Raw genomic sequence first — 13324 nt, forward strand, 5'->3', positions numbered from 1 at the left:
TGTGAAAATAACCATACACTAATATATCGCAATATTTCACAGTGTGACACCATGCCAGTGTGTTTTTTTTTATTGTATTTAAGGCTCTGTCCACTAGTTAGCACCAGGCATTTGACTCTCCTCCTCTCACTAGACAAAGAAAACTGTATTTTGTTAATGCATATTCATTCATTCTTTCTTTTCTTTTACCGCTTTATCCCCCCCCACACACACACACACACATTTGGGGAAAATAATTGCTATATTCAAGTATCCCAATATATCACACAATATTATATTGTTTCCCCTATTGGGGTATGTATGGTATCTCTACATTTTTGCCAGTACACAGGTTTATTGTGTTCTTCTTTGGCCAAAACTATGAGTGTGCCAGTGGTCCACGTGGTCCAAAAATGTGCAGGTGCTCAGCTTTCGGGTCCTTTGAGAGAACACTATTTGTTGACGGCTATCAGGACATGAAGAGGATTTCAACAATTTCAAAAAGAAGTGACTCAACAAATTAGAGACCCTAGCTTTAATGAAGTCTGTTCTTGATGCTTCATTTTCACTCTGGTCTGCTTTCAGTGTAAAAAATGACATATTTTCAAAATACACTCTCTATTATATCACTGGTCCATATTCCAGTTCTTACCCTGTGCTTCCTCTCCAAACAGTCTCTCCAGTAGTGAAGGGACACTTGAGGTATTGATGAAGAAACCACTAAAATGTCTCAGCGGCTAAGTCATCTCTCATGTTTAGTCCTATGCTTCTTCCTTCAGTGTTCATCCGTCTCTCCACATTGCAAGAAGAATATATAATTCTCATGTTCCTCCTCCCTCTTTCTCCTCATTTGGAGAATTTCAACTCTTTCTGGAGCGAAGCCACTGACCTCGCCTCCAGATGTCTTCCTCCTCGTATTCCTCTCGTCTCTGTCCTTGCTGTCCTCTCAGCGCAGCGCGCGTTTCTGCTCTTCCTGTAGAAACGCCTGCTTCTCCATCAGCTTTCGGAACAACCCTTCCCGGTTGCCGAGCAGCTCCATGTGCTGGCCACACTCGGCTACGCGGCGCTGGTCCAGCACAGCCACAGAGTTGGCGTTCTTGATGGTGGACAGGCGGTGAGCAATGATCAACACTGTCCTCCCTGTTGATCAGTTGAAAAAAAAGGGTCAGAAAAAAGTAACACAGAGTCACATTAAGAAAGAAAATAGTATAAAATAAAAGGAATGTTGGTTCTCTTTGTTATAAATCTACCTTCCATCAGCCGCTCCAACGCCTCCTGGACCAGGAACTCGTTCTCAGAATCCAGAGCACTGAGGAAAGACGTCTGTTTAGGATTGTTTTTGTTCAAGCAGTCCACAAGAAATCAACAAATCAACAACTTTATGTCCTAAATTTGTGATAAGGACGTTAAAATGGATTGCACAGTATAATGGTGACAGAAAAATGACCCAATTCATGTTTATATGTCTCCCTTATAAGCTACCACCATCTCTAAGCCACTGGGAGGGAGAATAAAACCGCATTTACAGCAAATGCGTTACGCATTGTTCAACCAAAACAAGGGCGAGAATAGTGGTCTGATGGTATCTGTTTACAAAGAAAAATAAGAAAAGGAACTTAAGAGGAAGAGCAGTAGAAAAAAAATACAAAACCTCTGACAGGTTTTCACTCTCTGGAACTTGAGAGGCTTCACCAAAGAGTTAGCTATGATGCTAAATGACTCTAATATAATTCTTTTCAATCTGACTCTCTTACCTGGTTGCCTCATCCAAAAGCAGGATCTTTGGATTCTGTGGAGAGAAAACAACATCAAATTGAATTTGACATCCACATGACAAAAAAGAAGACTTTGAAGAAGTTTAAAAAACCAGAACCAGGTTAACGCACAACACCATTACATACGGATTACAGATGTGATGGCGTTTTCTGTCAATGGTGAAAAAAAAAGTGGTCCAAGCTATTATACGTACCTTGAGTAGAGCTCTGGCAATGGCAATCCTCTGCTTCTGACCACCTGAGGGACAAACAATGTTAAAGTCATCATGTTTACACAAACACAAACAGAGAGGCTGTAACAGTGTTTCACCGTCTTAATAAGCTAGAATCCCCACCTAGTGTTTCTGTGCCTTCTGTGAAGAATACGATTTATATATTTTTTCCCAGAATTATTTTAGTGTCTATATGAAACCAAATTTTAAAAGGCGTTCTTAATTAATGGGCAAAACAATACCTTATACAGAACATGGCATTCTAATACAGTCAGTTATAAGGAGTATCCCTAAAATCCCTTTAAGAATTAATACGATGCCACAAGATATTGTACAGCACCAAAGTTATTCTTCTTAAGATAATCATAGATAACATAGGTAAAACAATGGCTTCAGCCTCGGGATGCCTCTAAGATGGTAAAACCAGTTGTTCTAGATCCAGTACTTGGAATTAACAGTGATGTGAGTGCATCTCAGTCCCTGTTCCTCACCTGACAGCAGCACTCCTTTCTCCCCCACCACAGTGTCAAAGCCCTTTGGAAAATCTTGGATGAAGTCATAGGCATTTGCCACTCTGGCTGCTCTGTAGATGTCTTCTGTGGTCACAGCGTCGGGGTCCACTGCACCATAAGTAATATTATCCCTGATAGAAAAAGAAAACAGCACTGGCTCCTGGGAGAAAGTGGGAGAAAGAAATTGTGTTTGCTTACAAAAAAGAAAGAAAAAAGCGCTTTCAGTTAAAGGAAAACACACACAAAACAGATCATGCATTTAAATGATTACCTGGCTGACAGTTCCAATGTGACTCCTGAGCCAATATGGATTTAGATCTCTGATGTCATGACCGTCTATAATGATGACACCTGGAGAGGAGGTAAAAGGAACGAGCACTTAACGAACAGCTCGTCAACTTACAACATCAGGGTGTGAAGTTTTTGTTCTCACCAGAATCTGTATCATACAGTCTGAGCAGCAACGAGACCAGAGTTGATTTTCCGGACCCACTGGATCCCACCACAGCCATGACGGTACCAGCCGGGACCAGCAGATTGAGGTTCTGGAAAATAGGAGCCTCCTTACGGGTTGGATAAGCAAAGGAGACATCGCAGAACTCGAGCTGGCCCTTCAGCTGGTCTGGAGGGAGCACTAGACCTTCTGTGGGGGGACAGAGGATAAAGAAAGAGAAAATGATGTGGTAAATGTCTGTATTTAAAAAGATCTTTTCTGGTCTTGAAGCACTACTATATCTATCACTCAGACACATGCATATAACCCTAGGCTGTTTTAAGGCGTTGACCATCCGACGCTCTCTCAGACTCTTTCCTTTTTATATTTGCTTTGCAGCGTTGGCAGTTGTTACCAAAGTCAGGTCAGATTCTCCAAACAGTCTACAGAAGGGGCAGAAGTCTAGTTCTCTCTTCTATCAGTTGATTTACATCATGCTGAAAGGTTACTATAGAATAAGTATAAGTATTTGTATCTCAACAAAAGAGATAAATAAATGGAATAATTGTGCAGAAGAAATAAGAGTATGTACAATGTTAAATATGTTCGAAACAGATTCATAAAAACAACATTTTAGACAGATAAAAAAAATTAACTAAATGGCAGATTTTCTTTCCTGGTGATCTGTAACTGTTTCTTTGTTCCCTTATTTTGTTTTGAACATTCCTCTGAAGCTCGGAGGAAAGAGAAAAATATTAAATAAATAAAACTAAACTAAACAATGGATGAAGCAATGTTCACAACTGACATTAAAATGTCATCTCCTGCAACCACACTGTATACTCATAATGTTTCCTTTTGTAAAGACCTAATTATGATTATAAGTCACAAGACGTAAGCTGAGCAGTCGGTCGCTAAAGTGTCCTGAGGATGGATTGGAATCCGAGTTATCAGACCTGAGGATGCATTCAGGACAAATTGGGTTAGGTTCAGACCTGTACTAAAAGCTGTCCACTTCTGATAGAATGACCCAGGATGGATGTTAAAACCATATAAAATCCATATTAAGAATATGTTTACCATTGAGAAGAGGTTGTTCCCTGATGTTTTTAAGCTAATACTCTCCTACTTGTGTAGGTACATGCATATATGTGTTCTGACCGTCAAGTGGGAACTCAGGCTTTCTGTCCAACAGCTCCCACAGTCGAGATCCTGCTCCGAAACCCTTCATCAGCTCAGAGTAGAATGAGCTGAAACCTGGACATCAAACAGACAGTACGCTGTATTATTGTAAACCACACACATACAGAGGTATGGTGCAGATACAACATTTTCATATTCACTTGTGTGTTACCTGCGATACTGATGCCCACCCACAAGGTGTACATGACGAACGATGATAGCTCTCCCACTGTCATGTGATGGTTGGCCATTAGGAGACCTCCTTTAAAGAGCACTGACAGGATCATGAAGTTACCACTCAGACCAGTCTGAAGCACACACAGAGAGAGACAGGTTTTCAAGGGTGATGCACAAAGCTTATTTTAAAGATGTAACATTAAGAATGCATCAAGTTACATGTGAATCCAGGTTTAGCTGCCATAAATTATGTTGCACTATTTAACACGTGTTCATTTTCACTTTATTTATTTTCATTCATTTTGTTTGTTTCTGTGATTGTGAATGTGGGTGCTTTTAATGTTGTTGTTTGGGGGACACTTTAAGTTGATGCACCAGCTGCAAGCAGCATGAAGGCTGAAGAAGAAGCGCAACTTTCCCTTTGTTAGCATCTTACTCGTTCATTTTGGGGATATTTTTGGTTCCTGTCGACTTATTCCCTCTCAGGTATGTGTATTTTGAACATTTGCTATTGCACATATCATTTTTATTTTGATTACCTCATGACGTGAATATGTGCCCATTGCGTTTGTATAATGTTTTTGATAGTGTGACGTGGACTGAGATGCACTTAAGTGACGAAGGTGTAACCACAATAAGTCCATCAGTGACAGAAGAACTACGCCGTACATTTACTGGAGGGAGTAATACCAGGTGAAGAAAGGCTTTCTTCGGAACTCATGAGTCAACCTGTGACCTTGTGAACTCATAACTTTGATATGGGTCATCATATATACACAGGAGCACATTCTGAACACAGCTTTGTAAAATAACATGCTTATGCTGCGTTGTACTGGGAGGTGATATTTAGAGGTGGGTAAAAACAAACTAATAACTATATATTGTGAATATTTATTATAGACTATTTTAAAAACATGTTTTCTCCCACCGAATTGTGATATTTCTAGACTGATTACAAGAAGCACCATAAAGTAACAGTTCACTTCAAAAAGTTTAGTTTATGGTGTATTCTGCAATCCAGTGTTTTAGAAGCATGATACTCTGAAGACTCACACATGTGAGAACTCTGGTGCTTTCCAAACTCTGCTTGAAAAGCACCAGAGTTCTGGGGCTTTCCATGCAGAGTTGTTAATTTTCACTTTAACATTTTCACTTTCACGTTCACGTTCATTTTCACTTTCACTCTGGTGCTTGGAAAGCACCAGAGTGAGGTGTTGTGACCTCATTTGGCCATTTCATGATTTCAATAAAGGTTATACGACAAGTGTGTTTGCCAAGTCTTCTACATGGCAATGATAAGGGTCAGTCAGTCATTATCTACCGCTTTATCCTCCACCAGAGGGTCACGGGGGGTGCTGTGCCAATCTCAGCTACATCGGGCGATAGGCGGAGTACACCATGGACAGTTCGCCAGTCCATCGCAGGGCCACACACAGCTAGAGACAAACAGCCATTCACTCTCACACTCACTCCTATGGTCAATTTAGAGTGTCCAATTTACCTAATCCCCACATTGCATGTTTTTGGACTGTGGGAGGAAGCCGGAGAACCCGGAGAGAACCCACGCACACACGGGGAGAACATGCAAACGCCATGCAGAAAGGCCCTTGTTCCAACAGGGGCTTGAACCCGGGTCTTCTCGCTGCAAGGCGAGAGTGCTAACCACTACACCTCCGTGTGACCCCCATGATAAGGGTTTCATGGGTAATTTCCTGAAACCATGGTGAGGTAAATGCAGCTATTTTAATCATTTTGATCTATGTCGTCTTCATGCTATTCACAGTTAATGCAACAAGCTAATTTTACTTTTACTTATCGTTACTTATATTAAAATACATTTCAAATTAATGTGTACATGTATTACAAATTGGTTCTATTTTTGCATGCATCTATTATGCATTTTTTTTGCAACTATACATAATACATTTCAGTCCATTAAAAAAATCTTCAAATAAAATCATGCTAAATGTGCTAAATCATGCCATAAGTTAGTTGGTTTATCCATTTGTGACCATGTATGGCAAAAAAATATTTTATGGCGAAACATCCTGATTACACGTCAAGTTCTGCGGTAACTGTGACAGAAAACAAGACCGCAAAATACAGAAGCCCATGTGCAACAGCTCAACCGCAACGGTGACACAAACATGCACAGACACGCCCACAGAGAGACAGACAGATATACACAAACTTACCACTCCAAAGAAACCGGCTCGTAAAAAAGCTTCCTTCCTGGCCAGGCTGAGGACGTGATCTGTCTTCTGTGTGTACGTGTTGACCTCGGATAGCTCTTTCCCAAAAGCCCTGACTGTCCGCATGTTGCTGATGCGCTCCTCGGCCAACTGTACACACATAAGTGCACACGTGCGCACACACACAAACACACACAATTTTATTACATTATCCATAGGAAATTTGATTATGATCACAGTAATAGTTTACTCCTCCTGCAAATGTAATTAAGGCCCAGGCAGTGAAGCGTTTACCAGATGAACACAAACCTGAAGGGCCAGATGTTTTCACAAGCTATCTATGAGAACTGCCTCTTACAGGAAAGAGATAATTTGTCGTGTTGTTAAAATCCTTCACCAACTGGACACTACATTTTGTGTTGCTTTTTAAACCACTCACTCCCAAACACAAGAGTCCACTAACAATAACAGTGAGTTTATCTCACAATAACAGAAGCCTCCGTCAGTACATTTGTGTTACTTGTATACATCTGGAAAAAGGACTTTAAACACTTATCTCACAAAATAGCACAACTGAACATATAGGTGGAGTCAGCAGTAGACCAACAACTGAGATATAATCACTGTTTTTGTCAATGGAATTTGGTGTGGGGGAGTGAGAGGTTTACAAACATAATTTTCCTGTTGAAAAAAGTCTGACTAACAGCAAGATGAAGCAGAGATTATGCTCTTAAAATGGAGGAGATTATCATGTTTCAGTGAGTTTGCACCTGCCCGATTCCAGAGGCGATGTACAAATACCTCATACAACGTCACTTAAGAAACCTAAACTATCTCATACATTTGATCACTTTCACTACTAACAAACTGTTCACACGTCCTTCATATCACAGTATTCCCAGACAGTGTTTGTGTACTTGTGCACTGTACCTGTGTGGCTTGTGCGAGCGCATCCTGGGTGTGTTTGGCGATGGAACGTAGATATCGTCCATAGATAACAGCGAGAATGGACATGGGAGGAACAATCATCAACACAAAGCTCGCAAGACTGGGGGAGACATAGAACTAGAGGAGCAAAGAGAGAGGGATAGAGAGAAAGAATTGGTGAAAAACATGGCCAGAAGAAATAAAAAAAATATATAAAAGATCTAAATCCCTTTCTTTTTCATTTAGTTCAGTGAATGTTATTTACACCAGGAAGTAATTTTACTTTCTTGTAAGACAAAACGTGTCTTGTGTGTATGCATTACGTTTCCTGTCTCTTTCCTGTTTAAGGAAAATACAGCTGTCAAACATGAATTTTAAAATCTGAAAACAGAATAAAGGAAACATTAGAGTCATTTTTATTAAAAGCTGAGTGACTTAATATTACCACAAGAGCCTGTTGCTAGTGACACAGCCAGACACGTGAGAATCATTTCTACAAACCTGTTTTTCAACAATCCTATCAACCACATTGACCTCAAAGTAAATTCAGCTCAGAAAAGAAACAAAAGAGGTTAAGTTGTGTAACGTATATTGTCCTACACTGCACACTGCCCACTTTTGTTAAATGATTGACTCACTTGCACATATGAGCAAGAGTGTTTTTATGGTTTTTCCTTCAACTGAGGCTTATTTTACAGGAATGATGCAATTGTTTCAGATTAACGTTACACTCCCTGTGGTTGTGCTTGGTAAAAACCCATCGTTAGATTATTTGTACTTAGTTCTCAAAAGGGAAGTAAAACTCCCTATCCTGGGCAAATTCTAGCATCATGTTTCTCCTCACAGGTAAGAGGAGTAGCAATCCTATCCATAAATCAGTCCCTTATAGGATTCACAAACTTCTCCAAGATCCTGCAGATAGATTTGTGGTGGTTAGTGGAACTCTTTTGAACCAAGAAATGATTCTTGTTAATGTTTTTGGACCCAATAATGATGATGCCACATTCTTTTCCACCTTTCAAGGTGAAATAATAATGGGTGGAGATTTGAATTGTGCTCCTAACTGCCTTCAAGGCCACTCATCGAGAAATGACCCCTCACACACTAATACCCAAAAGGTGATAGCTCTGTCACTTCATGTCAGAGCTGCACCTTTGTGACATCTGGAGAATTAGAAATCCCAACGCATTAGAATACTCTTGCCACTCAAACACAAACCAGACACAATCCCGCATAGATAATTTTTTTTATTTTTTTTATTTCTAGGTCTCTTGAGGCTAATATACAAGACAGCGGATATAAAGGCATAGCTATTTCAGATCATGCCCTATTATTTCCGCCTTCACGTGCCAGGGGCCAAACAGTGTGGAGGCTTAGCCCATGATCAAAAATTTCTAAGCTTTGTGGAAGAAAATATTGAGTTATTCTTTGCCATAAATAAAAATGAAACCTCAGCTTCTATTAGATGGGAAGCCTTCAAAATCTATATTAGAGGTCAAATGATTTCTTATACTAGTAGCAACTCAAATAAGACACATCTCCTTATGACTGAACTTGAGCGAGATATTAAAGATCTAGAAAGGGAGCTCTCAGTAATACACTGGGGAATGTTCAGAGACTCTCAGAATTAAGGGCTAAATATAATGATGTAACTGCAAGTAAGGCCTTAAACAGTATCAGTCGGTTAAAGCAGACGTATTATGACCAGGGAGAATCAGCGAGTAAATTACTAGCATGGCGGATTTAAACTCTGCAAAATGAAAGGGCGATCACTGAGATTGAAACTGAAAGCGGGACAACAACAACGACTCTAACAGAAATAAACAGGGCATTTCAAAAATATTATATGAACCTTTATACGTCAGAGACTCTGTGATACTTATGACTTACACTCCTTTTTAGATCAGCTCTCCATTCCAGCTTTAGACACAGAGGTAAAAGAGGAGCTAGATGCTTCCATCATAAAGGAGGAACTGCTTGAAGCGCTGTCCCATATGAATGGAGGGAAAGCATCAGTCCTGGATGGATTACCTAATGATATTTACAAGCGTTTTAAGGCGTTGCTTGTCACTCCACTCTTGATATGTTGCTCGAATCACTTGAAGCTGAACATTTACCACCCTCCTTATTGAACGCGTTAATAACCCTGATCTTAAAACCATAAAAGCCCCACATAAAATGTGGATCATATCGTCCTATTTCGCTCATAAACTCAGAAGCTAAGATTATAGCAAAGGTGTTTGCTAGACGCCTTCTTTCTCCGATAGCCCCTGACCTAAGCGGTTTCATAATAGGCCGTCAAGGTTTCCACAATATTCAAAGACTACTAAATATTATTGAGGTGAGGAGAGAAAGCCCAGACACAGCACTAGTCTCCCTGGACACTGAAAAAGCATTCAACAGGGTGGAACGTAATTATCTTGGTGGAGTGGCTCAGTTGTTAAGACCGGTACCCTGTGCGCGAAAAACATCATGGTCGCAATGGTTGCAAGTTCGACTCCACCCCTGGCTGATTATACTCAATTCCATTGTAAGTCGCTTTGGATAAAAGCGTCTGCTAAATGACATATTATGTAATAATAATCTTTTTGTGCTTCAACGATTTGGGTTTGGTGATTACATATGTAAGTGTATGAAAATGCTATACCACTCCCAAAGTGCGTCTGTCATGACAAACTTTGTAACCTCCCAGCCCTTCAAACTTCAACGTGGGACCAGACAGGGGTACCCCCTTTCACCCCCTTCTGTTTGCATTAGCAATTGAGCCACTCGCTATTGCAATTAGACAAAACAATAGTATATCTGGTATCAGGATAGGGAATGTGGATAATAAAATAGGACTATTCGCAGACAACATTGTTTTATTCCTGACTCAGCTAAAGTGCTCTATTCCAAATCTCCTAAGTTTAATAAATTCCTTTGGGTCACTTTCAGGGAATAAAGTGAATGAATCCAAGTCAAATATCCTCTTTCTTAAACAGTCAGAGAGAAGTTGCCGAAATTTCATATGGAGTAACAGACGAGCAAGACTACGCCTCTCCCTACTCTATCTGCCTTATGACAGGGGAGGGTTTAAACTCCCCAATCTCACTACAGAGCAGTTATAATTTAATTTAGACTACATACATCCATGAAACGCTCAAATGTTTATTGAATATTCTTAGATTTTATATTAATTACATACATAGACTTGTACGATACATACCGTTTTGCTCCGACTGGTTGTGATTCCTCTAATAACTGGTCTAAACTTTTTAATAAGATTTTCTTAAAATGTCAGTGGAGAAAATTAATCATCGGAAATGCACTTCCTGAACCAGAGCCATTGTAAAAGTAGGTGGTTATTTACGCCTTAAATTGTGTCTTTTGACTCTCCTTTCAAACCTGTCGTGACCACAACTTTTGTGAGCACTTACCATCATACTGACACCAGCAGCTGCCTGGGCCACAGCTCTCAGGCCATCTGAGAGGTTGTCTGTAATTGAGCGGCCTACGATGGCTGTGTCTGCAGAGAGGCGGTTGATAAGCTCACCGGTCCTGTTGCGATCAAAAAATGCCACTTCCTGTCTGAGGATGGTGGAGAAGACAGAGGCACGGAGATTACGAACAATCCGCTGACCTGAAGAGAAAACACATTAGTGAGGAACAAAGAGAAAAGAGACTGCTGCACTGAAACAATACATACATTTATATAATGAGGAGAGTATTTAGAATGGTGTGTATGTTTTTATTCTGTCAATAACAGTATCACTCTCCCTCCTAAACTCACCAGAGATCTGCATAAGGTAGACTCTGGCAGCATTGGCTGCTGCTCCACACAGAAACACTCCAGTCAGCATGATGCACAGTGATGTCAGGGACGCTGTCATCGCTTCTGTGTCTGTTCCAGTGGTGAATATGGTGTCAATCACTTTACCCAGGAAAAATGGTGCCGACATTGTGACTGCACTGGAGACAGTCAGGAAGCCTATAGCAGCTGGAGTGGATTAAGGAAAACACCAGGAAACATGGAAAGAAAATCAGAAATGAATTCAAATAAAAAGGTTATTCTACTTCAAAATCAAACTTAAATCTTTACTATCGTATTTGTAGATTTTGAACTTAGTCAGGTTTACACAGCATCTACAAATCAAACAAGAAAACTCACAAAAAAAACATAAAATACACTCTGAACAAGGCGCGCTAATTTAAGCCAAAAAATACAAAAAAATTAACCCTTCAGTTTGCCAGGGCCTTGCTACGCCCCTGGCAAACTCACTAGGCGAAGTTTACCCGACAGTCTCCATCTTTCTGGCCGAGCAAGTCCCAAAATCCTTCTGACGTCCTGCACAGGAACAGAGTTTGGCGCCTGGCTCTTCTCTGGTGTTTCTGCTGGCTGTGCGGAGGAAGAACTGGCAAAGGCAACAGGTGTGTGAGTGGACGTGGGGGAGTGTAAGTACAGTGAGCCGTAGGGCTGGAGCGACGTGAACGGCCTGGACGCCGGGAGGAGTGACGAACTGACGCCGCTCCACTGCGTCGTCCTTCGGTGGGCAGAGGAGTTGGCCAGGCGGCGGTCCAGTGAAAGCCTCCGGTGTTGTGTGAGCCTAAGTCTGGTTAAACACACGCCGTGTGAGCAGCCTGACGTGCGAATTGAAAGCCACATCGTTCGTTTTCAGCCAGTGGCGAGTTAAATAGAGCAACAACACAATTAAAGGGAGTTTGGAATCAGTGCGATCCGGCGATAGCTGCTGTTCCTGGGCAAATCCATTTTAGTTCATCGGTCTCCTGAGACGTCCACTTGTCCAGTTTATTGTCGCGTCATTGTCGAATTTAGACCGTTATTTTCCCATTATCTGAGGCCAACATGCGTCTTCGCCCATTTATCTCTTATCGCCGAGCAGCTACCGCCACCAGCAACAACACCACCTCCACCCCTGCCTGTCACTGTCATGTGAAGCTCAGATACAAATACGCGACTGAAACAAACACACGTACACGAACACAAATCACTCCGACGTATCAATAAAATATCCCTCGAACAGAGTCAGAGCAAAGGTGACCCTGACGTGTGTCTCAGGTATAAACGCACACTGGACTGTAGCTCCAGTTTTCTCACTGGCGGAGGAAAGACGGCGCTGCACACAGTCACAACTTCCTCAGGCATAACCAAGCGAAGCCAGAGCATGGGTATGGGTGGCGGATATGACCCATTAGCAGAGGTGGAAAGTAATGAATTACATTTACTCGCCTTACTGTAATTGATAGTTTTTTTGTGTACTTGCAATTTTTGAAGTACATTTTTTAAAGCCTTAAGTACGATTTTTTTGGAAGTACTGTACTTTGCTCTATTTTTTTATCGCACCAGTTATTGAGTAAAAACTGCTGGCCTGAATTACATGTCATTTAGCAGATGCTTTTATCCAAAGCGACTTACAAGGGAATTGAATACAACCTGCCAGGTGAGTTGAACTTGCGACCATGAAGTCTTTTGCTCACAGGGTACCAGTCTTAACCACTGAGCTACCCCACCCCGAATCAAAGGTGAATTGGCGCTAATTAAGGTCCCTGGGTAAGTGAGAAAGTTAAAGCATTTGTGACCTTTGACCAATTTTGACTGATACCTTTTTCAGTTTACATGTTTTATTTTGTAAGCATGTTGTAAAGGTTTGCCTTTAATTAAAAACAATTGATGTGAGATTTGTATCGCTTTGTCATTTGTGCACGACACAAGAAAGAACTCCAACCTTGTTAAAAAAAGTAACTAAGTAAGTTTTTCTCTGAGTAAATTTAAAGCAACCTACTGTTACTTATGAAATTTAGTTATTAATAGTAAAAAAAAATATTTTTCAATAGCTTCCAGCTGTCAAATGCCCCACCGACCAAATTGTAATAACCTTACACAAACACACATTTCCACAAAGTTAAACGTGTGTTTAATCTTGTGATTGTCACACAG

At 40.8% G+C, this 13324-nt stretch overlaps 1 protein-coding gene across 1 annotated transcript; it reads right to left on the reverse strand.

The window, feature by feature from the left end:
- Positions 1 to 499: 499 nt before the first annotated feature.
- Positions 500 to 12511, reverse strand: abcb10 (ATP-binding cassette, sub-family B (MDR/TAP), member 10). Its single transcript, XM_044030265.1, has 14 exons — positions 11662 to 12511; positions 11159 to 11365; positions 10806 to 11008; positions 7393 to 7527; positions 6466 to 6612; positions 4266 to 4401; positions 4073 to 4168; positions 2912 to 3121; positions 2750 to 2829; positions 2458 to 2638; positions 1949 to 1992; positions 1734 to 1768; positions 1230 to 1288; positions 500 to 1119 (listed from the first exon to the last, which is right to left on the reverse strand). The coding sequence occupies exons 1-14, from the start codon at positions 12029 to 12031 to the stop codon at positions 926 to 928; spliced, it is 2097 nt and encodes a 698-aa protein (XP_043886200.1). The 5' UTR covers positions 12032 to 12511; the 3' UTR covers positions 500 to 925.
- Between the last annotated feature and the right edge of the window lie 813 nt (positions 12512 to 13324).

This window comes from Solea senegalensis, linkage group LG7, assembly GCF_019176455.1.
Source record: "Solea senegalensis isolate Sse05_10M linkage group LG7, IFAPA_SoseM_1, whole genome shotgun sequence".
NCBI lineage: Eukaryota > Metazoa > Chordata > Actinopteri > Pleuronectiformes > Soleidae > Solea > Solea senegalensis.

Bases quoted from the DNA above. Each gene is read 5' to 3' on its own strand.
- abcb10 (XM_044030265.1), bottom strand. From the start codon at position 12,031: ATGTGGCTTTCAATTCGCACGTCAGGCTGCTCACACGGCGTGTGTTTA. The intron at 11,366-11,661 runs GTAAACTTCGCC...AATCCACTCCAG, and splicing joins AGAAAGATGGAGACTGTCGG to CTGCTATAGGCTTCCTGACT. The intron at 11,009-11,158 runs GTGAGTTTAGGA...TTTTCTCTTCAG, and splicing joins CTACCTTATGCAGATCTCTG to GTCAGCGGATTGTTCGTAAT.